At 54.5% G+C, this 25,476-nt stretch overlaps 1 protein-coding gene across 1 annotated transcript; it reads right to left on the reverse strand.

The window, feature by feature from the left end:
• Nucleotides 1-277: 277 nt before the first annotated feature.
• On the reverse strand, nt 278-16,875 carry TMEM130 (transmembrane protein 130). The gene is made up of 8 exons (XM_004599283.2): nt 16,774-16,875; nt 11,023-11,328; nt 9,683-9,842; nt 4,138-4,304; nt 3,430-3,514; nt 2,277-2,479; nt 857-969; nt 278-555 (listed from the first exon to the last, which is right to left on the reverse strand). The coding sequence occupies exons 1-8, from the start codon at nt 16,856-16,858 to the stop codon at nt 403-405; spliced, it is 1,272 nt and encodes a 423-aa protein (XP_004599340.2). The 5' UTR covers nt 16,859-16,875; the 3' UTR covers nt 278-402.
• Nucleotides 16,876-25,476: the final 8,601 nt, after the last annotated feature.

The raw sequence follows: 25,476 nt of genomic DNA on the forward strand, positions 1-25,476 counted from the left end.
CAGCAGATACACAACAAGAGGCCCACAGGATACTTTCACGGGCGGGCTCGTCCATCCGTGGGAATGGTCTTCGATGAACTCATCCTCAGGGGAGAGAAGTGTGACTCCCAACAGATGGCACTCATGCCCACCCAGGGACAGGACCAGGAACCATGCCCCGGCAGTGGCATCTTCTTCCTAGGCAGGCCGGCAGGGCGAGGGTGACAGACGGGCTTGCAGGCTGGGGCTACACTGGTCAGGTGGGCTTGGGGGATGGCAAGAGGAGCCTGCAGCAGCAGCAGCAAGCAGCTGTGCAGATGGAGGGTCTGCCTCATTCACATACACACACACACCCTGCCCCCAACTCCAGGTGGGCAGTCAAGTTCACGCTGAGATGGAGCTCGCGTGGTGGGAGGGCGGCACTCACACGGTGTAAGTTTTGACGGACTTGTAGAGGGGTGGGAGCAGCCCATGGTTCTCGCGCACGACCTCCAGGTACTCGGAATGGGTCTCCAGCAGGAAGGGCCCGCAGCACACCTGGCAGCAGCACCTGACCCCAGAGGGCGGCTCCGGGTTCTTGTCAGACATGGGGGAAAAGTCAAAATCAGCCACCTATGGTGAACAAAACCCCATGCATGCGTCAATGAGCTGCCCACAGGGAGCCCCGTGGGAGGAGGCCTGGTGAACTCACTGGTCCGGCTGGCCCCACCTGTGTGCACAGAGGTAAGTCATGATGCCTTTGCGGAAACATCTCCCCCATACCTCACTAGAACATCAAGGCACATACCCCCTGCCAACTCACCCCCACCCCAGGCATTCTGGACTGGGCCCCAAACCCTCAACTGGTGGTCCAGCCCCTACCCTGGCAAACACCCACCTCCACCATGTCCTTCTGCTGGGTGGCATTACGCAGGGTCATGTACATGATAAAGGCCAACATCACGGTGATGAGCGTGGCGCATGGGAAGGCAAAGACGGCCGGCTGCAGGCCTGGGAGCGAGACAGGGCAAGTCAAGACACTGGGGAGCTGGTGCACAGACCCTGGTTCTCAGATCCTTGAGGATACCTCGCCCCCGCCAGGGTGCCTCTCAACTAGGCAGCCACCACAGGTTAGGTCCAGGACTTGGAAAACCAGCATGTCTCCCAGTTAGCATTAGTCACTTCTGCGACCCTGGGGTGCGGGGACTTAGTGGTCAGCTCCCAGGGCAGAGGTGACAGCCGGAAGGACAGGGCCAGCTCTCCTGCCATGAGGCTGTTGCTTAGAAGAAAAGTGGCACTAGTGAGCTTTCCGCCTGTCTCCTCTGCAGAATTTAGGGGGCCCAGGTACTCCATGCCCAGCGGCACTGGAGCTCTCAGGGCCCAAGGCCTCCCGACCAGCTACCAGTGAGGCCCGCCACATCACCCAGGTCCCCGAATGGAACATGGCATCGGCTCAGGCACTGCAGAGAGTGGAGCAGATAAGAACAGTGTTGGGTGCCCTCTGGAGGGCAGGTGCAGTGGGGAGGCTTTAGCATGAGCTCACAGGCAGCACAGAGACTGCTCAGCCTGGACAAGAACGCTAGACTGGGTGTCCGGAAGCCTGCCTTTGAACTCAGCTGGTCTCCAGTCCTGTGGCCTCCCTGTGCCTTAGTTTCCCCCTTTTCGGCACCAGGCTGGGCACGGAAAGACCACCACGTAGGGTTCCGGGATCTTTCTCCTCGGTGTAAGGACACGCTTTTGTGAACCCCAGAGTTCCCCAGGGAAATAAGGGGAAGGCCACAATGCAGTCCCGAGTGGCCAGCCCGATGGTGGCGCCTGGGCTCCTGACACGCCCCCGACAGTTGGGCCATGGTGCACTGGCAATGCTTGTTTTAACAGTGGCAACAGGAGGGGAGTGAGGCTGATGGTGATGACAGCATCAATATCGTGTTCCTCCTGGTGGCTGCTTTGGCATGGGGTGTTGGCATGAGCAGTGGGCATGGTCTTAGGAATTTGTAGAGGAGACCCTGATGGTGACGAGAGGTGGGCCTGAGGAGTGGTGTCTGTAAGCTTGGCGGGTGTGTGGTCATAATGGGAGCTGAGTGGCGGTGAGCGTGTGCTGGTGGTGCCTGTAGGCTTGGTGGTTCTGGCCATTGGCAGAGTTTGGTGGTGATGGTGTGGGCAGTGTGGGTCGTTGATGGGGTGGTGGCTTGGTCAGTCAGGTTGCTCAACGTGTTCATGTTGGCGGGGTTGGCCGTGGGCTCCAGCAGGGTTGGCCGAGCGGCGCCTGGTGCTGGCAGCAGGACTGAGCGGCAGACAGCAAGCCAGCCGTCACTTACTGGAGGGCCACACCTGGACTCGGTGGTACTGGTGCGTCTTGCTGATGACGTTCTCAGCCCGGATGCTGAAGCAGTAGTCGCCGGGGTCCCGGAAGCTGTGGGTCAGGTTGTAGGCCATGCTGGCCACGGACACTGGCTGGCACTCCCCTTCCTCCAGTGGCAGGCACTCGGCCTTGAGGCGCCAGCACACGGTCAGGGGTGGGCTGTGGGGCATGGGGACAGGCTTCAGAAACAGATCAGAGAAGGGCATGGACCCCGGCTGAGGCAGGCCGGCGGGGCAGCAGATCATCCCAGGAGGGGATGCCATGCTGTGCTCAACACCCCACGTTCCAGACCAGCAAACCACATAGAGGCGCAGGTGTTCTGGCCCCACCCAAACACCCAGGAGGATCCCAGGCTTGCGAGGCCAACGGAAACACCCCTCGGGGTACCAGGGGCACATTCTTGAGGAGTAAATTGGGGGGCTTCCCTGAGAAGGGGGCATTCACACAGGCTCTGGAAGGACACAGGCGTTGGACACTGGCTCTCTGCAAACACAGGCTCCCAGGCTGGAAAATACACCCCCTCCTCCAAGCTCAGTCCCCTGGCCTGCCCTCCTTCCTCTCTGCTGTAGCCTCACATCCCTCTCCTGTGTGCAGAGGTGGGTGGGACGAGAGCTGGGCCCCGACTGCCTACCTCGAATGGGTGTCTCCGAGGGAAGAGAACCCAGCCTCAAACCTCGCCCAGAGCCTGGGCTGCTCCTGCCAACCAAGTGGCAGTGCCCACTCTGCTGCGCCACCCCACCTTACCCTCCCTGCACGTGACCCTGGGAAGCAGTGGTTCTTGCCTTCCACCCGCTTGTTCCAGCTCCTAGAGCGAGTGGTGTGCAGCCCGAGCCCCGGGCACTGTGCTCTGCTGGCGTGCCCCTCCGTGGAGGGCCTTTTCCAGCAGAGGTCCCTGCAGCCTTGACACAGAGCCTGAGACCCAAGCTATGATGGCTGAGTGCTGCCCACAGCACAGCCACAGGACAGGGGGTACCTTCCTCCCATGAGCTGCTAGGCTGAGGGCCCATGTTGTGGCATGAGGCATGTCTGGGACACCTGTCACAGAGAGAGAGATGGTGGGGCGGGATATGGGGAGGGGGAACCGACGGGGCACACGGCGGCTCACTCACCTCCCCAGGAAGTTTAAGGTCAGTGTAACCTTTTGGAAGGTCTGAATCAGTGTGGGCCCCAGCACCTGGATGCCCTGAAGGGTTTCTGGCAAAGCAGAGAGGACTTGGTCAGACCTGGTCAGTAGCTGAGGGCTGCTGCCACCACAGAGGAGGTTCCTAGGACCTGGGCCATGTAACTTCTACTCAAGGGAGGCTACGGCACCCGTGGAGCCCAGCCATCACAGTCACTAGTGGGCTTGGAGCCAGCTCACAAGGAGGAAGCTGGAGGGGCGGGCAGAGACAACTTCAGAGCCATGGCCACAGGCACCGAGCAATGAGCCATGCCTTGCAAAGATCACTACGACTTTTGGCAAGAACCAGAGGCTCCCCTTGCCCAAGCTGGAGTGCAATGGGCTCAGGTGCTCACTGCCTGAGCAGGGACTGAGGCCTCCTGCCGGGGGTGGGCAGGGCAGATGTGAAACCATGCTTGGGCTCTGAGAGTGGGCAGGTCTGGATTCAAATGCCAGCTCCACCCCTCGGACTCCCTTTTAAGTAGGGACGGTGGCCAGCACTGCTCAGACAACTACGGGCCCAAGAGGGCAGCCAGTACACCTGAGCTGGGGCTGCTACTGGCCTGGAGGACTCCTGCCACCTTGACAGGCAGGGTCCAGGGCTCCTCAAGGGGGTGGGGAGCCCACCCTGGGCTGCTCAAGAGGGTGGGGAGCCCACCCTGCAGCTTCAGTGAGGCAGAGAAGTCGCCGGTCTTCTGGACGATGCCCTTGGTGGCATCCAGTCTTGCTTGTTCCCACTCGGCCACCACGTTGAGCTTCACTGTGAAGGTCCCGATAATCGAATAGTTATAATAGACCACAGGGTCCTCCGTCACCATCAGGGTCCTGCGAGAGGGTGGAGGGAAGAGACAGAGGACAGGACTGTGTCCCCTTCTTATGCTCAGAAGGGACACCTGGGACCTCTGAGAGTCTGGCATGGCCAGATAGAGACATGTAGGCTAGTAATTTGTACAACTGTCATGGTGGCAGCACGCTCCACCCACAGAGCCAGTCAGGACACCAGCATGGCTGGCCCATTTCACAGATGAACAAACTGAAACCAGGGAGGGCAGTTCAGGCTCTGCTATGGATGGCAGATTCTGCAGTCCCCAGACAGCAGCGGTGACAGCCCACCGGCCTCAGCCAGGGGCAGCTGATAAGGTACTCAGCATGGCAGGTCAGCAGAATCACCCACAGTTTATGTATTCATTTATTCATTTGAAAGACAAAGAGACAAGCCAAAAGAGATCTTGGCACCGGCACCATGCCGTAGCGCATGAAGCTTCCGCTTGTGGCACTGGCATCCCCAGGAATGCCAGTTCAAGTCCCAGTTGCTCCACTTCTGATTTATCTCCACGTTAATGTTCCTAGGAAAGCAGAAGAAGACGGCCCAAATGTTTGGGCCCCTACAACCATGTGGGAGATCCAGAAGAGCCCCCTTGCTCCTGGCTTTGGATCGGTTCAGCTCCAACCACTGTGGCTATTTGGGTAGTGGAACAGTGAATGGAAGACTCTCTTTGTCTCTCTTTCCCGCTCTATAACTCTGCTCTTCAAATAAAAATAATAAATGCATTTTAAAAAAGACAGAGAGATCTTGCAGCTGCTGGTTCACACTCCAGATGCCCAGGACAGTTGATTGCTAAACCAGGCTGATTCCAGGAGGTGAGAACAGATCCAGATCTCCCAGGGGAGCGTGGTTGTAGGGACTCAAGCACTTGAGCCATCACCTGCTGCCTTCCCAGGAACATACCAGAAAGAAGCTGAAGCCAGAAATTGAATCCAGACCCAGGCACTGATAGGGGATGTGGCTGTGCCATGTGGCGCCTTAACCCCAGCCGCCCGCCCATGGGTCTGACAGGCCAACGGTCAGTACCTCCTCCAATGCCCGCACCTGCAAATCCTTCATGTCTCTAAGTGGCAGGTGGGAGAGCTGCTGGCAACAGGTGCCTGTAACCTGCTCGGGAAGCACTCAGCACTCCAGCCAGGAGTCTGGATAAAGCCTGGTGTTTGTGGGAGGAGAGTGAGGACACACCCAGGCATGAATCTCAGCTCCCTCCCTCCCTCCCTGGGGATGACAGAGCACAGCAGGTGCACAGCACCAAGCTCCTCCCCACGAGTCGCTGAGTCACTCCAATAGGAACATGTTGACAGACTGATGCTCTTTGCATAGGATGGGGTTGTCAGAACTTCTCGTTCCCAGTGTAAACGCCCGCTCTGACTTACTTCCCTATGTGCTGAAATGTTTAATTCCGGTGATACCTGAATCTGGCAAATTGTCCAAGTGTCTATTTTTGCTTTGATTCTAAAAATTCTTTTATCACTGTCAGATTGTTCAAACACAGCTGATCCCCTGCATTTCAATCTATGAGAAATTATGTCTAATTTTTTTAACCCCTGTAAAATGACCCTTATTAGGGATTGGGTTGTTTTTCCTCCCAAATACTTAAATAACTGCCCCAGTACCATTTATTAAATAGTTTTTGTTTAACTAGCTGTACATGCCACTGTTAGCATGGACTAATGTATATCAACAGGTGACGGGGGACTGGTGCTATAGAGCCAGCATCCCATAGGGGTGCCAGTTTGAGTCCCAGCTGCTCCACTTTTTTTCCCTTTTTAATCAGATATACAGAGGGGAGGAGAGACAGAAAGGAAGATCTTCCATCCGTTGATTCACTCCCCAAGCAGCTGCAACGGCCAGAGTTGTGCCGATCCGAAGCCAGGAGCCAGGTCTCCTGTAGGAGGACATTGTGACCCTAGCAGGTCAGCGAGCACAGGATTACAGTTGATTGGATTTGCATGAGAACAACTGAATGGCTACGTTTTGTATACCTGATTGGATATCATTTGTATAAGAACAGTTGAGTGGACAGCATGTGTGTGAGAACACTTGGTAGAATATACAAAACAAAAGGAGTTTTAAACAAAATTATAGAAACTGTTGATGGGTTTTGTCAATAAGCTCAATACCTCCTCCCTCACCCCCACATGACCCTCAGTGTATAAAGTCGATGCCACTAATAAACTTCGGCTTTGACCGTCAGTCAAGTCCACGCGTGTTATTATCGGCTCCGTGCACCAAGTCCATTGCTGTGGGACAGCAACAGTCACCCACATGGGCACAGGGTCCCAAAGCTTTGGGCCGTCCTCCACTGCCTTCCCAGGCCACAAGCAGGGAGCTGGATGGGAAGTGGAGCTGCTGGGATTAGAACCGGCGCCCACATGGGATCCCAGCACGTGCAACTGAGCCATTAGGTTACCGTGCCAGACCCGCTGCTCCACTTATGATCCCGCTCCCTGCCAGGCATCTGGGAAAGCAGCAGAGGATGGCCAAGTGCTTGGACCGCTGCACCCACGTGGGAGACCAGGAACATGCTCCGGGCTCGTGGTTTCTGCTTGGCACAGTCCAGGACCATCGTGGCTATTCTGAGAGTGAACCAGTGGATGGAATCTCTCTGTAACTATACCTTTTGAATAAATCAATCCTAGATCCCATCCACAGGCCGGGGCTGGGACCAGAGTCAGACACACAATCTAGGTGTCCCACATGGAAGGCAGGAACCCATCCGCTTGCTTCATCACCTGCTGCCTCCTGAGGACCGCAGGGGCAGGAAGTCGGAACCAGGGAGGGAAGTGGACTTCTCCCTCTGAATACGACTGGCACTTCAGGCTAACTGCCCACTCCAGGAACCGCTTCTCACATCTGTGGATGAACGCATTCTCAGCTCCAGTCTCCACCCGGCCTTCATCATCCTGCTTTACGGTCCCTTTGCCTCTACTTATAATATCGAGAAATTCTCCTTTTTTATTATTATTATAAGGTCTCAGCAGAGTCTGTGGATCCTGCAACTTTAGCCTAAATTCTTAGCCTTTATTCTTACTTTTTCTAACTGCCCTAAGAGCTTTGCTCATAGCTCCAAAGCTGTGAATCTTTGTGTGTGCGTGTGTGTGACATATCGTAGTCCTAAAATACCAGGACCATGGCTGCTGCCTCCCAGGATGGGTATCAGCAGGAAGTTGGGCCTGGAAGCGGAGGTGGAACTTGAACCCAGCATTCTGCCATGGGCATTCCCAACAACATCCTGACCACTGTCAAATGCCTGCCCCAAATTACAGGGTCTTTGAAAGTGCAAAATTAGGGGCAGGCACTGTAGCACAGTGCGTTAAACCGCCATCTGCAATGCCAGTATCCCATAAGGGCATGGGTTCGAATCTTGGCTGCTCCACTTCTGATCTGGCTCCGTGCTGATGCGCCTGGGAAAGCAGTGGAGAATGACCCAAGTGCCTGGGCCCCCACACGCATGAGGGGACCTGGAAAAGCTCATCAGGCTCCTAGCTTCTACTTGGTACAGCCCCGTCTCTTGTCGCATTAGGGAATGAACCAGTGACTGGGAGATCTCTCATTTTCTCTCACTCTGCCTTTCAAACACATAATTTTTTTTTTAAAAAAAGGAGATAATTTTCTTACCACATGTTCTTCTTTCCCTTCAATTCTGGCAATTTACATTTTCCAAGAAAGTCAATTCCATTCAGTGACATTTTCAAAAATGAAGCATGATGTTTTGAACTGTACAAAGCATTATAATTTTAAAAACCTTTACAGTGTTTACCACTTTCTAAATGATTTTTAATGTGTGTATGCATGTGCATTTTCTCATCTGAAGAAGTTAATACTAGCTTGAGGATTTTATACTTTATTTCTAAAACACAGTTTTGAACTTGTCAGTTCTGATTTTCTATTTTCTAATTCATGCTTTGGAATTTATTAATTTTTTCATCCAAATTCTGATGCATGGGATCTTTTTTCCTTCTTCTCACTCCTTGAGGGCTTTTCATTCTTTCTTAATAACTAAAACACTGAAAGGGACAAATCGGACTCTGGTGACAGCTTTGGACTCACTCTCCACAGCTTTATGTACATTATAGTTTTAAGTGACTTTTGCCCCCAAAATTTGCTTTTAAGGGTCTTATTTTTTTAAGACTTTTTTTTTTTATTGGAAAGTCAGATATTCATAAAGGAGAAGAGACAGAGAGGAAGATCTTCTGTCCGTTGATTCACTCTCCAATTGGCTGCAACAGCCAGAGCTGCGCCACTCCAAAGCCAGGAGCCAGAAGCCTCTTCCAGGTCTCCCTTGCAGGTGCAGGGTCCCAAGGCCTTGGGCCATCCACCGCTGCTTTCCCAGCAAGCAGGGAACAGGATGGGAAGTGGGGCCACCAGGACACAAACCAGCACCCATATGGGATTCTGGCACATGCAAGGCGAGGATTTTAGCCATTAGGCTACTGCGCCAGGCCCAAGAGTCTTATTTTAAAATCCTGACTTGGTAGGATGTCCTTGTTTGCCTAAAGGGCCTTAGGTCACCTGCTGTCTCTTGGCCTAAGCTTCAACACACAGGCAGTTACCTGTGCTTATTTGATGCAGCTCCAAATACAATGCTCTGAATCCCTAGGCCCCAAGGTGACTGTATCTGGGGATAGACCCTTAAAGTTTAAATGAAATCACAAGGGCAGGACCTTAACTCAACAGGCTCTGCTGGCTCCTCTCCCTCCCCCCAACCACCAGATTGGCAATCATCTGTGATGCGGTGGTACTGTCGTCCCACATCCCTGGTTCCTAACCCCAGCTTCTGGGGTTCTGACAAACGCAGACCCTGCTAGTCCAGTGAGAACTGGACTCCTGCTGCCCACACAGCATGAGTTCCTGGATCCTGGCTTTGGACCCTGGCCTCAGCCCCTGGTCTGGAGCCATTGCAGGCATGTGCGACTGTAAAACACCAGATAGGAGCTTCCTGTCTGTTTCTGTAGTTCTCAGAGCCTCTCAATACATTAATAATAATAATAAGAAGAAGAAGTAAGCTATAACTACAGCAGCTTTCAGTGGTTCTGGAAAGTTCTCTAGCCTTTAGCTGACCTTCAGTGTGGTCTTGGTAGCATACCACCAGTTTTGTAGGTAGGGTCAAAGGTCAAGGAAATGAAGCATCTGTGGTGGCTGCTGGGCAAAACCCCTCCTGACCCTGGCCTTCCCTCAGGGGGCTGCCTCCTTTAGCAGGCCATGACCCTCCTGGGCAGGTTCACCCAGGGACCCCGAGGCCTGGCATTCAGGGATCTGGGGGCCTGGCGTTCAGCAGGTACTGGAGGAAGAATGTCTGGGGAGGTGGTGGGGAGAAAGGAGGAGGAGAGACCAGAACAGGGCCCCTGCAGGGGCCAAGGGGCCAAGGACATACCCGTCTCCAAAGTCCCAGCTGTAGAGGAACGAGGCGTGCTTGAAGAAGTCGCTGGGGTCGTGCAGCACGAAGGAGGCTTTGAGGACCGTCTTGGTGAGGTAGGAGCTGGGCCAGGGCAGGGAGCTGTTCTGGGTGACCATGAGGTTCCCCACCAGGGAGTCTGTGAGAAACAGGGAAGGGTGAGTCCAGGCAGGCACAGGCGGCCAGGGAGCTTGTGGGCAGAGCGGGGTGGGGGACAGGGGACCCCACATGTCCCTCTCCGCTGAGGGATGCGGGTGAAGAACCACGGTGCACAGCACGGGTGTGGCTTCCGCTCCCAGCACATCCTCCTTTCACTAGGACCCTGAGCCTTCGGTCACTGTGAGGACCTGAGGACAGGCTCAGTTGAAGGGAACTTGAGGGAAACAGCTGAGAACGTTTTCTGAGTCCACCAAGAAAACAACACTCAATGCTGATTTTTTTCTCCCCCTACCAGAGCCAAAAGTGAGGCATGCTCAGTAGAGCCTCATTGGGTATATTCAAACGTAGGAATTTTTTTTTTTTAAGGAAAGAAATGGCCTACCATTCAAACACTGCCAGCCCTGACATGGTGAGGAACTTTGAGTATTTCTCTGTGCTTCACATATATCTATGGCAAACGTGATTTATCAAATTTATTCTACAAATCCGTGTTTTGTTTTATTTCACAAGTACACACGGGTAATGCCCGAGACACTACAGACAACAAGGCACTTATTACAAGGTGCACAAATTATCACGACACATTCAACCAGTCCCCTAAAGGCTCCATACTTAGTTTGTGAATCTTTCGTTTTTCTAGTATGAACACCTGAGCACATTAAAGCATCCTCTAAGCAGAAGTTTATTTCCTGAAGATAAATTCTTGATTGAGTTGTCAATTCTACAAGGCTAGGAGGAGAGAGAGCTGTTAGAATAAGAGAGACAATTGACAGAAGATAAAGAAGATACAGGATAGAAAAGACAGATAAAGGTAGATACAGGTGCCAGATAAAACATACAGAGAGAGACGGGGAGACAGGAGAAAGCAGCCGTGCATGAAAGCGTGGACCAAAGTCTAGAGTAATTCACACCCACGAATACATACTGATCAGCTCCTCTCCAAGACGCTGCGTAGTCTGTTCCCCTGGCAGCCACGTGTGCTGTCCGAATCAGCACAACCTCTCCAGCAATGGATGTTCTGATCACAGAGAAAGAGCCCTGGCAGGAGTGGGGTGGGGGGCTGCCTAATTCGCCTTCACTTGATTCACAGCAGGCTGAGTGCTCCCTGCTACAGTGTGCTGTTGGGGGCAGATCAGCCAACGGGACAGCTGCACCTGTACCTGTGATGGAGACCACGGCGAAGCTCCTGGTCACCGGCTGGCACATCCAGCAGTCGGTGGCGGTGACCCACACGGAGATGGGGAAGTTGCCGGGCAGGTGGCCCACCAGGCGAATGGTGGAGGTGAGGTCCTTCTCCATCTTGCCGGTGAGCATCAACGGAGTGTGGATCCAGTGGAAGCGGTACAGGTGAGTGTCGGGGGTCATAGCCAGGCTGCCATTGTCCTTGGCCACCAGGCTGGCTGAGATGGTCATCTCTGTTCCTGTGGTGGCCTGGCCGTCGGTGGTCAGGTTGAGCTCATACAGGCCTAGAGTCCAGAAACACAGCCTGTCTTAGCAAGGGGCCATCTTCCAGGTAGACTGAGCCCTGGGCAGCTCAGGGGACAGGCCTTAAAGGTCATACTAAGGCTAATGACTGTCAAACCTGGCTCTAAATGACAGCTTCTTAACTATTACCACGTTGTATTTTTTTTAAAAGGTATTTATTTTTATTGGAAAGGCAGATTTATAGAGAGAAGGAGAGACTGAGAAAGAGCTCCCTAGATGGCTACAATGGCCGGAGCTGAGTTGAGCTGATGCAAAGTCAGGAACCAGGAGCCTCTTCCAGGTCTCCCACACGGGTGCAGGGTCCCAAGGCTTTGGGCTGTCCTCCACTGCTTTCCCAGGCCACAGGCAGGGAGCTGGATGGGAAGTGGAGCAGCAGGGAGAAGAACTGCCACTCATATGGGATGCCAATGCTTGAAGGTGGAGGATTAACCTGTGAGCCGTGGCGCTGTCTCCCCTCCCCCACTCGCGCTGTGCTTTCTCCTGACATCAGGCGGGCTAAGCCTTACAGGCCACCTGTGTGGCTCAGACATGACCAGACTCACGCCTGGACTTAGGAAAGTGACCTGTGGTCCCCTGGGGGTAGGGAGCTGGAGCTGACCCTGCTGGACAACTATTATCAAGGAAGTGCCACCACTCACTCCCCTATGGCAGAGGGTTCAAATTCTGTACATGGAATGGGAGGGAAAACACAGCTGCCTTAGCCCTCCCTGCTGTAGGCAGCTGTGGATCAGCAACTAAGATCTGTGGCCTTCCAAGCAGAGCCCGTGAGGGCCCTTTGGTCCCCTCTGGTCCCTTTCTCCCTGGGTTGCATTTCCAAGTCCATCACGGCCAAGATTTTGGCTTCAGCCTGGTCTAGCTCTAACTCTTGTAGCCATTTAGGAGTGAACCAGTGGATGGAAGATCTCTCTCCCTCCTTCTCTCTATAACTCTGCCTTTCAAATACATGCATACATGCATAACTAAATAAATTCATTCCCACTATAACAGTAATACAAAGAATCTTCGAAAAGTCTGTGGAAGGAGTTGGTGTCACGGCATAATAGTTTAGGCTTCTACCTGTGGTGCTGGCATCCCAAATGGGCACCGGTTTGAGTCCTGGCTGCTCCACTTCCCATCTAGCTCCCTACAGCTGTGTCGAGGACAGTGAAAGCTGGTCCATGTCCCCGGGCCTCTGCACCCACATGGGAGACCCAGGAGAAGCTCCTGGCTCCTGGCTCCTGGCTTTGGATTGGCTCAGCTCTGGCCGTTGATCAGGAGTAAACCCACAGATGGAAGAGCTCTCTATCTTGCACGCAGTTGCCCCCACAGGTTCCGTCCTTTGCATATACTGCCCCACAACACCCTTCCCACCTGCTAGTCTGTGGGGAGCACCTCTTCCAGGAAGCCTTCCTGGTTCCTCTCACCTAACAGCCCGAACATACCACCATCATTAATCCACGGGGAACCCAAAGTTTCCACATCTCCCCTCGCATTGTCTGGAGCTCCTTGAGGGCCGGGCTCACTTCTGGGTCCCCCGTGGACCAGCAGGTTTGCCATGTTGGCTGTTGCTGAGGCGTCAGGCACTGCCCCAGGAGCTCACCCACCCGCTCAGTTGCTATTGACCCTACCGCTGCCAGGGTGTGGGGGTAGAATTCCCAGACTCCTGCCCAGAAGGAGCTCACAGGACACATGCTCGACTTTCAGCAAAAACAGGAGGTCAGCGATGGCTCCTCTGGCCCACAGCAGCTGGGACTCAGGGCTCTGGCCAGTCCTTGTGTCCATGTCATACGTGTCCCCCTGGCCCACAGCAGCTGGGACTTGGGCTCTGGCCAGTCCTCGTGTCCATGTCATACGTGTCCCCCTGGCCCACAGCAGCTGGGACTTGGGCTCTGGCCAGTCCTCGTGTCCATGTCATACGTGTCCCCCTGGCCCACAGCAGCTGGGACTCGGGCTCTGGCCAGTCCTCGTGTCCATGTCATACGTGTCCCTCTGGCCCACAGCAGCTGGGACTCAGGCTCTGGCCAGTCCTCGTGTCCATGTCATACGTGTCCCCCTGGCCCACAGCAGCTGGGACTCGGGCTCTGGCCAGTCCTCGTGTCCATGTCATACGTGTCCCCCTGGCCCACAGCAGCTGGGACTCGGGCTCTGGCCAGTCCTCGTGTCCATGTCATACGTGTCCCCCTGGCCCACAGCAGCTGGGACTCAGGGCTCTGGCCAGTCCTCGTGTCCATGTCATACGTGTCCCCCTGGCTCACAGCAGCTGGGACTCAGGGTCTGGCCAGTCCTCGTGTCCATGTCATACGTGTCCCTCTGGCCCACAGCAGCTGGGACTCGGGCTCTGGCCAGTCCTCGTGTCCATGTCATACGTGTCCCCCTGGCCCACAGCAGCTGGGACTCGGGCTCTGGCCAGTCCTCGTGTCCATGTCATACGTGTCCCCCTGGCCCACAGCAGCTGGGACTCGGGCTCTGGCCAGTCCTCGTGTCCATGTCATACGTGTCCCCCTGGCCCACAGCAGCTGGGACTCGGGCTCTGGCCAGTCCTCGTGTCCATGTCATACGTGTCCCCCTGGCCCACAGCAGCTGGGACTCAGGGCTCTGGCCAGTCCTCGTGTCCATGTCATACGTGTCCCCCTGGCTCACAGCAGCTGGGACTCAGGGTCTGGCCAGTCCTCGTGTCCATGTCATACGTGTCCCTCTGGCCCACAGCAGCTGGGACTCGGGCTCTGGCCAGTCCTCGTGTCCATGTCATACGTGTCCCCCTGGCCCACAGCAGCTGGGACTCGGGCTCTGGCCAGTCCTCGTGTCCATGTCATACGTGTCCCCCTGGCCCACAGCAGCTGGGACTCGGGCTCTGGCCAGTCCTCGTGTCCATGTCATACGTGTCCCCCTGGCCCACAGCAGCTGGGACTCGGGCTCTGGCCAGTCCTCGTGTCCATGTCATACGTGTCCCCCTGGCCCACAGCAGCTGGGACTCGGGCTCTGGCCAGTCCTCGTGTCCATGTCATACGTGTCCCCCTGGCCCACAGCAGCTGGGACTCAGGGCTCTGGCCAGTCCTCGTGTCCATGTCATACGTGTCCCCCTGGCTCACAGCAGCTGGGACTCAGGGTCTGGCCAGTCCTCGTGTCCATGTCATACGTGTCCCCCTGGCTCACAGCAGCTGGGACTCAGGGTCTGGCCAGTCCTCGTGTCCATGTCATACGTGTCCCTCTGGCCCACAGCAGCTGGGACTCGGGCTCTGGCCAGTCCTCGTGTCCATGTCATACGTGTCCCCCTGGCCCACAGCAGCTGGGACTCGGGCTCTGGCCAGTCCTCGTGTCCATGTCATACGTGTCCCCCTGGCCCACAGCAGCTGGGACTCGGGCTCTGGCCAGTCCTCGTGTCCATGTCATACGTGTCCCCCTGGCCCACAGCAGCTGGGACTCGGGCTCTGGCCAGTCCTCGTGTCCATGTCATACGTGTCCCCCTGGCCCACAGCAGCTGGGACTCAGGGTCTGGCCAGTCCTCGTGTCCATGTCATACATGTCCGTTTGGAATCTCTTTGCTTCAGGGACGTGACTTACACAGTCACTGGAACCCAGATGCCAAGTGCCAGTGCAGTCATCACCCCCGGAACGCCCCACCCCTGGAACAGTGGAGGAGGCTTTTCCAAGGAAATGCGTGTGTCTCACTGGGGGACCCAAGGCCAGCAGGGGCCACCCAGCTCCCACCCCCGGCTGCAGTTTTCCCCTTTCTGTCAGGAAGGCAGTGTCTGGGCAGGCTGCCTCCTCCCTTCTCCCTGGGCTCCTAGCCTTCTCCCATCCTTCCTCCCCTCAAGTCAGGAAGCGTGGGCCAGAGCGAGGCTGGCAGGTGGCAGGGATGTTCAGCTGCACGCTAATGGCCACCCAGCATCCACAGCGAGCTGGGGCGTGTCAGTTCCAGGTCGATCCGTTGCCAAGGGAATGGGACCAGGTGGGCAGCCAGCTGGGGCTGCCTGGAGGGAGGGTCGGGGCACAGCAGCTGCAGGCTCCGGCCAGCTCTGGGGAGCCCCACCCCCTTTAACCGACCCAGCCAGCTGCCAGTTGCCAGCTCCCAAGTCACTTGCGTCCCCCCCCCCCACACTGGCTTTGACTATGGTCTCTGGGAGCCCTGGGAGCTCCGTGGCCCAGCTGAAGGAAGCAAGCCCAGCCTGTTGCTGTCCTCATGCAAATTCATGTTCCCAGGCCTCTGTAGCAGCAAAGGCAGGGCCTAGGGCCAGGGAAGGGAGTGGGGAGCAGACTCCACAGGTGACCCCAGGCATCCCAAAGCTGAGGGGACCAAAGCAAACAGGGAAGGGGCCACTTTCCCTCCCCTCAACCTGGCACAGGAACAAACTCTCTCATGCTTCCAGGGCTTCCACGGTTCTAACACTGACCAGCAACACAGCCAATGGAGTTCTAGACACAGCAAATGAATGTTCTAGAAAGCCACTACTCCAGTTCTCCAGTCTTTGAGTTGGCGTGTTTCTATGATGACCCAATGGTGCAGTTTGTGGCCTGGACATGCCAACCCCTGCAGTGGGAGGCGCCCAGGAGGCCTGTGGGGTTTTTGAGCACTCCAAATTTCTGGGTGTCAAGGGTGCACTGCACCCTTCTGTGTGTCACAGCCCCTGCTGAGAAGGGAACCACTCTTTTAATTTGTTTTCCGTCTTAAGACTACTCCTTTCTGGGCACATTCCAAACCTGCAGACTACAGACCCCCACCTTTCTGTATGAGATTCTGGGGTGCGGAGGGCCTCCTGGGAGGGCGACCCAGTCCCTCTTACGGATGGCTTGCCTTGGTCAGACCTGCATGAGCCTGTGAGGGTGCACTCCTCTCTCCATCATTCCCTTTGGGGGAAGGGAGAAAGCTGGGCGCTGCTGCCCACCTGCCCAGTCCCTCCCTTCCAGTGCGCCAGCAAGGTGGGCTGAGGGGGAGGTGGGCGCTCTGAAGAACCCGACCGTTCAGGATCCATTTTAGAAATCACTCCCAGAGGAGAAGAAATGGCCCAGAGGCCTCCTCGGTCGACACTGTAACATCCCCCCTCCCCATTCCAGCTCTGTCCACCGTAAACGGGATCTCTCCGCGACGTTTTGGGGAGAAAACATGACTCCGTGAGTGAACCTGGAGGGGGAGGGGCCTGTGGCGTCATCACTTGCCTAGGCACCTTTCACCCCCACCCTCATCCCCGGCCTTGCCAGGCTCTCCCCGGGACCCAGGAGGTATGCGTGTCTTTCCTCCTCCTGCCCATCACCCCCGTGCTCCCCAAGGGTAGGATGCTCCAGCGTGGAAGTGGAACCCCCGGGGAGGCTCCCCGCCCGCAGTTCCAGGGCGGGGTAACTCCGAAGAGGGAGGAAGTGAGGCCGATGAGGCGCCCCTGGGAACGTGGGAGGCGCGCCAGGGCACCCGGCGCCACCTCCGCAGCCCAGGACGGGCCCGCACAGTGCCTTACCTGCGGCTACCCTCGCGGGGGCTGAGCACAGCATGCAGGTGAGCCACAGCAGGTGGCCGAGGCGCGACCACACGGCTGGGGCCATGGCGGGACCCCCAGCGAGCAGGCTCCGGGCTCGGCGGCCGCTCTGATGCGCTAGGTGCGGGCGCCGCGGCTTGCACGTCCTCGCCTGGGTCCGCGGTGTCGCTGCGCGTCGCCGCTGCCTCCGCGCGACCCTGACCCACGTCAGCTCGTCCAACGCCACACCGCGCCCCCTTCCCGCCCACGACCACGCAGGCCACGTCTGACTTAGCGGCTCCAGGGGCGCGAGCAGACCCGTGAGGACGCCGCAGGTGGGCAGCCTTCTGCGGCTCCTGGCTTGGAATTCCAGGGGGCCAAAGCCTGGAACCCTGCTACAGAGAGTTGGGCCTGGCATGGTCTTGGTCCTGCACTTGCCGTGCCCTGAACCGCCGGTTCCCACTAGAATCAGCTCCATGCTCACCCTCACAAGAAGGGAACCACGGCTCCATGGTGTCAGCTCATCCTACCAACGCTAGCCTCTTAGAAAATGTGGCCGGGCTAATTTAAAGACGCAAATAACCCTAACCAACATCAAGGTCCCAGCTCAATCTCGGAATTCCTGGGTCAGCACAGTGCTCAGGGCCTGGGTAGTGTTCATTAGTGTTGCCTGGCCTGGTTGCAGCTTCTTCAGGATGTGGCCGTGGCACTGGGCATCAGGCACTTAAGTACCTGAGGAAACACAAGACTAAGTTGGGGAGTTTCAGGATTTAAGACTATTGAGCTTTACCTGAAGGTCTTTTGTGAGTGGTTTTAAAAACCTGCCGGGGGGAATAGCACTATGGCTCACCGGCTAAATCCTCACCTTGTAAGCGCTGGCATCCCGTGTGGGAATGGGTTCGAGTCCCAGATGCTCCACTTTCAATCCAGCCCCCTGCTAAGGTGCCTGGAAAGCATGTCTTCTAAATCCTTGGGTCCCAGCACAAACGTGGGAAACTTAGAAGAAGCTCCTGGCTCCAGGTTTCAGACCAGCCCAACCCTAGCCATTTAGAGAATGAACCAGTGTGTGGAAGATCTTTCTCATGTACCTCTCTATATATAACTCTACCTTTTCAATAAATACAGAAACTTTTAAAAGATTTTTTCTTTTTAATAAAAAAGGGCTTTTACTTGGAAAGGCAGAAAAGATTCATGGAGAGAAGAAGAGAGACAGAGATGTTCTATCTGCTGGGTCACTCAGGCTGGCCGGCAGCTGAGCTGATTCGGAGCCAGGAGCTTCTTCTGGGTCTCCCACGCGGGTGCAGGGTCCCAAGGCTTTGGCCCGTCTTCCACTGCCTTCCCTTCGCCAGGCTGCTTGGTAGAAAAATGCACATCACCCACTGGTGAATCTGAGTACCAGGACAGAGTATGGGTCAGGCCAGATTTGGTCACAACACATACCAGTACACATTACAGCTGGGATTGGGTGCCTACCTGGCTGGGCTAGACTGGAACCCTCCCTCACCAGCTGGAATGGGGGCTGGGCCCGGCTGGGCCCGGCTACAGCACACACTGGAAATGCCAAGGCAAGGTGGGCTATGCCAGACTGGGCAGCAATACCCAATCAGCACACGTGAGAACCGGGGGAGGTGGGAGCAAAGCTGATCCGAGAGTGGGCCCAGGAGGGAAATAGTGGGCACCTCCCTCTTGGGTTACCACTCCCACTGGACAGCATGAAAACCAGGACTGGGGCAGACCTGGCTGGACAGAATGGCACCCACCAGCATGTGTGTGGGCTGGACAGTGGGGCTGGTTGGGTTGAACTAGGCTTCAATGCCCACTGACACGTAGAAGAGCTGCATGAGATGTGGGACAGACCGGGCTAGTATGCTGTACATACGGGCAAGCATGGGCACCAGGGCAGGGGATGGGCCTGGTGGGGGTTATTGCGGGTCGCTCTGACTAGGCTGCAGCTCCCACTGGTTTGTGTGAGTGCTGAGTGTGTGGTGGGCAGAGTCAGGATGCACTGCAACACCCTTTGGTTCATGTGGAAGACAGGGCTGGAAACGCAAATAGAACTGACCCAGCAATTGCAACCACCAGCTGATTGGGGGCGAAGGACTGTACCGGGCCCTCCTGTACTTACACATACACACAAGAATCTGATCTGGGATCACCTCACATGAAGTTTCGCTGGGGATCCCTCCAACTGAACTGCTGATCTCAGAAGCCCAACCATCAAGAGAAGTGTAGGTTCCAAGCTCTGTTCAAGGAGTCAAAGTGTCAAAGCTGAGCCTCCTCAGAGGCTCAGACGGAGCAGTGGACAGCATTTCCAGGTGCACGTGGAGGATATGGCAGTCCATCAGAAACTGCAGAGGACACTTGGTACCACAACAGAGGACGGAGGACAGACCAAATTATCCAACCACCCCAGCATGTGTTGGCAGTGAAAATCTGGGCACACGGAGACTCTAAGGTGGGCTATGTCAGCCAGTGGATTCTGCAGCGACCTCTTCATACTGGGAATGGCAAGACTGGCAGCAATTCAGAACTGCTGAATCATCAAACCACTTGAGCAGGACCCTCGAAGCATTCCCCACATCGGGGACCTGGGGTGGGTGGGAGGCTGGATGGGGCTTCTCCCTTTATCTCCCCATTTACCCCAGATACAGAAAAAAAAAAAGGAATAATGTGGAAACAATAGTCTTACCCACTCTCCTGTAGCCCTTGACAAGTATGTAAAGATTGTCAAAAATAAAGAAAAAAAAATAAAACAATGAGGGAAATTCCCCTAAACTAGAGAAAGAACTAGGAAACAACATCCAGGAAGAGCACAACTCCCAACAGGCTTAACCAAAAGTGATCTTCACCAAGACACATGATAAGCAAGCTCTCCTCAATTAAACATCAATAAAACATCCTTAAACGTGCACGTGAAAAAAATCAATTGACATATAAACTCACAGGAGACCTCTCACAGGAAACTCTACAGGCCAGAAGAGAATGGAGCAACATAGTCCCCGAGTCCCAAACCAAAACATTGTCGGCCCACGATGTCGTACCCAGCAAAATTTCCCTTTGTCTTGGAAAATGAAATAAAATTCTTCCACAGTAAAGAAAAGTTAAAAGAATATGACTCTTCCAAAACTGCACTACACAGGATATCTAAACATGTTCTCTTGACAGAGAAGAGGAATAGCACCCACCAAAACCAAAGGCAAATGTGAAGAACATCCCAGGAAAAGAACAACAGAAGACTAAACCAATGAACAACCCATTGCTAAAAGGACAGGACCAAATTACCACCCATTCATATGAACCCTGAATAGAAATGGCTTAAACTCCTCAATGAAACGTCATAGATTAGTAGACTGGATTTAAAAAAAACACCATCTGGGGGCCCGGCGGCGTGGCCTAGTGGCTAAAAGTCCTCGCCTTGAAAGTACCGGGATCCCATATGGGTGCCGGTTCTAATCCCATCCAGCTCCCTGCTTGTGGCCTGGGAAAGCAGTCGAGGACGGCCCAAAGCTTTGGGACCCTGCACCCGCGTGGGAGACCTGGAAGAGGTTCCTGGTTCCCGGCTTCGGATCGGCGTGCACCGGCCCGTTGCGGCTCACTTGGGGAGTGAATCATCGGACGGAAGATCTTCCTCTCTGTCTCTCCTGCTCTGTGTATATCTAGCTGTAATAAAAAAAAAAAAGATGAATAAATCTTTAAAAAAAAAAAACACCATCTGGGCCCAGCGCAACAGCATAATGGTTAAAGTCCTTGCCTTGAATGTGCCGGGATCCCATATGGGCACTGGTTCTAATTCCCGGCAGTCCCACTTCCCATCCGGCTCCCTGCCTGTGGCCTGGGAATGCAGTCGAGGACGGCCCAAAGCCTTGGGACCCTGCACCCGCGTGGGAGACCTGGAAGAAGCTCCTGGCTCCTGGCTTCGGATTGGCTCAGCTCCAGCCGTTGCGGTCGCTTGGGGAGTGAACCATCAGAAAGAAGATCTTCCTCTCTGTTTCTCCTTCTCTCTGTATACCCGCCTTTCCAATAAAAATCAATAAATCTTTAAACAAAATGACACCATCCATATTTTGCCTACAGAAGACATATCTCGCCAACAAGGACCAACACAATCTCGATCTCATGGATTTTGGTTTTCATACTTAGGTTCATCTCTTCAAAACACTTTCTTTCTCATTAAATTCTTCACTGACTCATAGATCATAGAGTACCAGCATTTTCTTCATGAAGGTTCTTGGGTTCCTTTTGCATTTCTTCAGCGACACATTACTCAGTCAGTGGCATGTCAGTGAACTTCACAGCACTTTTAATTTCTTCCTTTCTTCCTGTTCTTGGTTGGCTTCTGTGGCTTTTCATGTGAGAGGATGTGCAGTAACTGTGCAATGCAGACTATCATATACGGTATCACGTTATTCACTTCATGGCATCGTCAATTCCTATTTTTCTTCCTGTTGTTGATTTTGTATTGTGGCATTGCACTGGAGGGGATGTATAGTATGCGTGTAATGGAGACTATCATATCCAGATGTGAGGATACAATGCAGTATGCATCTCTACTTCCAGACAAAGATGGACTCCCAATGAAGCTGTTCACTATATACTGACAACAGCATCCTGGACTCTTTGCCATTGTCCATTCCCTCAATGATGGACACAGGATTGTTTATGAAGAACTACACTATAGTAATAATATAGGGGAACTCAGTGGGGGGGGAGAGGGAATTTGGAAAAGGATAAGGAAAATCCCAGGGCCAATGGAAATGTATCCTAATTGAGAATAATAATAATAATAAAAGTACTTTTACAAGAATATATTCTTCTTTAAAGAGCACACCATTAAAGAAGAAAAGAAGGTGGAAGCGTTCATAACACCCATTGAGTGCATGTGAGCTGGGTGAGGGCGAGTGCAAACCTGGGCAATGCAACCCACTCTTGCACGCCAAAGTAAGAGTCAGTGCAGGCTGGGTGGTCTGTCACTGCGTCAGTTGGCAAGTGCTAGGAATGGGGACACGTCCTGTTGAGCTAGACTGCAAAGCCACCTGCAAAGGGCATCATCCAGGGCTGGGAATGGGCCTAGGAGGGCAAGTGTGGGCACTCCTCTGAGGGGCTGTAGTGAGCATGAGATCCAAGGCTGCTGGTGGACCTGGCCGGACAGGCGCACTGACCACCAGACTAGGTCCAGGCCAGATAGCTGAGTAGACTGGGCTGAGCTAGGCTCCAACACACATAGGTGCACACAAACCTAATGTGGTGTGGGCCAGGCCTGAGCAGCCTGCTCTACACACTGTCATGTGCAGGAACAAGGGCTGGGGGCGGGGCAGGGGGTAATTGGGGGCTGCTCCATGTGGGCTGCAGCTTTCTGTAGTGTGTGAGGGCTGCATGTGTGGAGGGCAGTTTTAGGCTGTGCTGAAGCAACCATGGGTTTGCATACGACATGGGGTTGGAGACAGAACTGAGCCAGCAACTGAATCACCAATTCCTGTACGCTGATTTGGGTGACAGAGAAGCCAGACCCTTAACTAGCAGGCACACACAGGAGTCAAATCTGGGATCATCCCTGGTAATGTTTCTTTGGCTAAATTCCCAAATGAACCAAAGGACATTGAACTCTAAAGGAGGGGAAAGAACAGGATCTAAGGTCTCGGAATGACATGACTGCATCAGACCTGGGTCTCCTCACTTGCTAAGCCTGAGCAGTGGACAGCATGCCCAGATGCACTTGGGGCATAGGGCAGCTCACCGAGGTCTGCAGACGACATTTAGTACCATGTGATGATGGGAGACAGAACAACTCGGACAACTCTCCAAACCAGGATTTAGCATCAAGCTTCTGGGCAAACGGACACTCTAAGGTGGACAATGTCAGCCAGTGGACCTTGGAAGAAGTTCCTCATTCTTGCAGAAACAAAAGCAACACCATTTCAGAACTATCAAAACCACTTGAGGGCTGTGGGGGGTGTCCCTGCCGGGTCGGACCCAATGCTGGGGGCTCATGCCAAAGACACTGCCGCAAGGCAGTGAACGAGTCCTCGGCCTCACCCAGGGCGGCCAGTGCACCATGTGGTGCCAGGCTTTGCCTGTTGGCCACCCGGCGGCCTGCTCTGGGGTTTTTTAAGATATGTTTGCTGCCTGGGGACACCCATGACTAAGTCCAATTTTAGCGTAGGTGAGTAGTGAATCTTGGGTGATTCCCAGTGACAGGGTCATGGAAGGTTTAGGCATGCGTGGGGACTGAGACCTGGTGGTTTGGAGGGAAGTACCCAGGAGACAATTACGGTTAGTCAGAAACATCAACCCAATTCGGAATACAGAAATGGCCTGTTTGCCTAGAACATCACTGATCATCACACACTAGCCCACACCAATACTATGGATGGGGGCCTGTTTGGCAGTGATGGGTACCATTACCCAACTGTTCGGTGGAGTGGTAGAATGGCCACATTTGGCAGGGTCAAGACTGTATCCAGCATGCGAGAGAACTTGGTCTGGGGGTAGACTCTATGGGGTTGTGTGGGCCCAACCCTGTGGAAATACAAGTTCCCCTAGTTGGACACCCTAACAGGGTTGAGGTTCCCACCAAGGGGCGCCTGGCCTGGAATGGGGGCTGCGTTCTAACTAGGAAACAGTTGCAGTCACCCGTGGCACTAGTGTGGGCTGGGATTGGAAGCACCAGGCCAGGCCAGACCCCAACACCATCTGGTGTCCTGGAGAACCAGGGTAGACGTAGGACTGACTAGGCTGGGTCTCAACGCCCTGCTGAGCCATGTGTGAGCTGTGTGTGGGTATGGACGAGCCATGGCTGGGCTGAAACATCCAACAACAAGAACCAGAATGGGGTGAAAGCCAGCCGGGAAGAGCCACTGTTCCTGCTAGGACAGGAAGTGAACTGAGTAGGGCTGGCTCAAGGACCCCCTGGTATGCGCAAAATCTGGCATTGGGAGGGGTTCTGATGGAGGAGCCTGGGCAACTCCTCTGGCAGGACACAGTCCCTGCAGGTAAGCGCAAGAAGCATGATAGGAAACAGCCCAGAATAGGCCATGGAAAGTTTCCCACTGGCATACATTCAGCATGGGTCAGGGGCAGACCAGGCTGAATCAGTTCATGTCATCCACTGGCAAATCTGAACACCAGAACAGAGTGTGGGTTGAGCCGGGTTTGGTTGCGACAAAACCAGTACACATTATGGAATGCCAGGGTGAGGTTGCCTGTACTGGATTTGACTGCAGCACCCAACCAGCACATGTGAGATCCAGGAAGGGAGGGACAGAGCCAGCAGGGGGATTAAGGGGCTGGTCCCCTCACCAGACAGCTACTCCCACTGGAGAGTGTGGGGTGGGATGAGGACAGACCAGACTAAGCAAGGCTGCAACACCTGTGTGCCGCATGTGGACTACATCAGGGAAAAGCCAGGCTGGGCTGATTATTCCTGTGGGTGCAAGCATAAATTAGAGTGGGTGAGGGATGTTTGGGCTTGGCCGCATCATCAGCTGGCAGAAGTTGGCACTGGGGACTAATTCTGTCAAGTCAAATCACAGAACCACCTAAAGAGTGCATAAACCAGGACTGAGAGAGACCTGGGAGGGAAAAAGTGGGTTCCCCCTTCCTGGGTCACTACTCCCTCAGGAGGGCATGAAAACTAGGACGGGGCTGGGGTGGCTAGACAGAGAGGCACTCAACAACATCCATGAGGGCTGGATAGTTGAGTTAGTTAGATGGAACTAAGCTTTAATACCCATTGACAAGTACAAGAGCCAAATGGGATGGGGGACAGACTGGTCTTCTGCTACACATACTGGCAAACCAGGGTAGGGGGTGGGCCTGATGGGGGATATTGTGGGTCGCCCCGACTAGGCTGCAGCTCCCACTGGTTGATGTAAGGGCCGAGTATGTGCTGGGCAGAACCAGACTAGACTGCAACACCCATTGGTTCCAGTGCAACTCGGGACTGAAAACAGAACCAACCCAGCAATTGAAACCAACAGCTGATCGTGGTGATGGACTGTGCCGGGCCCTGTGCTTGCTAGAACATGCAAGGATCTGGTCTGGGAATACCTCAAGGTTTCTTTGGAGATCTCCCCAATCGAACTGCTGGACTCAGAACTCTAACCAAGAAAAGACAGAAGACAGGGCCCGGCGGCATGGCCTAGCGGCTAAAGTCCTCGCCTTGAAAGCCCCGGGATCCCATATGGGCGCCGGTTCTAATCCCAGCAGCTCCACTTCCCATCCAGCTCCCTGCTTGTGGCCTGGGAAAGCAGTCGAGGACGGCCCAATGCATTGGGACACTGCATCCGCGTGGGAGACCCGGAAGAGGTTCCTGGTTCCCGGCATTGGATCGGCGCGCACCGGCCCGTTGCAGCTCACTTGGGGAGTGAATCATCGGACGGAAGATCTTCCTCTCTGTCTCTCCTCCTCTGTGTATATCTGGCTGTAATAAAATGAATAAAATCTTAAAAAAAAAAAAAAAAGAAAAGACAGAACAGGTCAATCATTCATCTCAGCTATATGTTGGCAGCGAAATATGGGGCAAACGGAGACTTTATGATGGACCATATCAATCAGTGGACGACCTCATCGAGCGAAACTGGCAGCGATTCTTAACTGGAGAACTATTAAAACCACTTGAGCAAATATCTCAGAACATGCCCCACATCCAGGACTTGAGGTGGGCGGGAAACCGGGTGGGGCTTCTCCCTCAATATCCCCCTTAACCTC

This window comes from Ochotona princeps, chromosome 24 (assembly GCF_030435755.1).
Source record: "Ochotona princeps isolate mOchPri1 chromosome 24, mOchPri1.hap1, whole genome shotgun sequence".
In the NCBI taxonomy this organism is placed as follows: Eukaryota; Metazoa; Chordata; class Mammalia; order Lagomorpha; family Ochotonidae; genus Ochotona; species Ochotona princeps.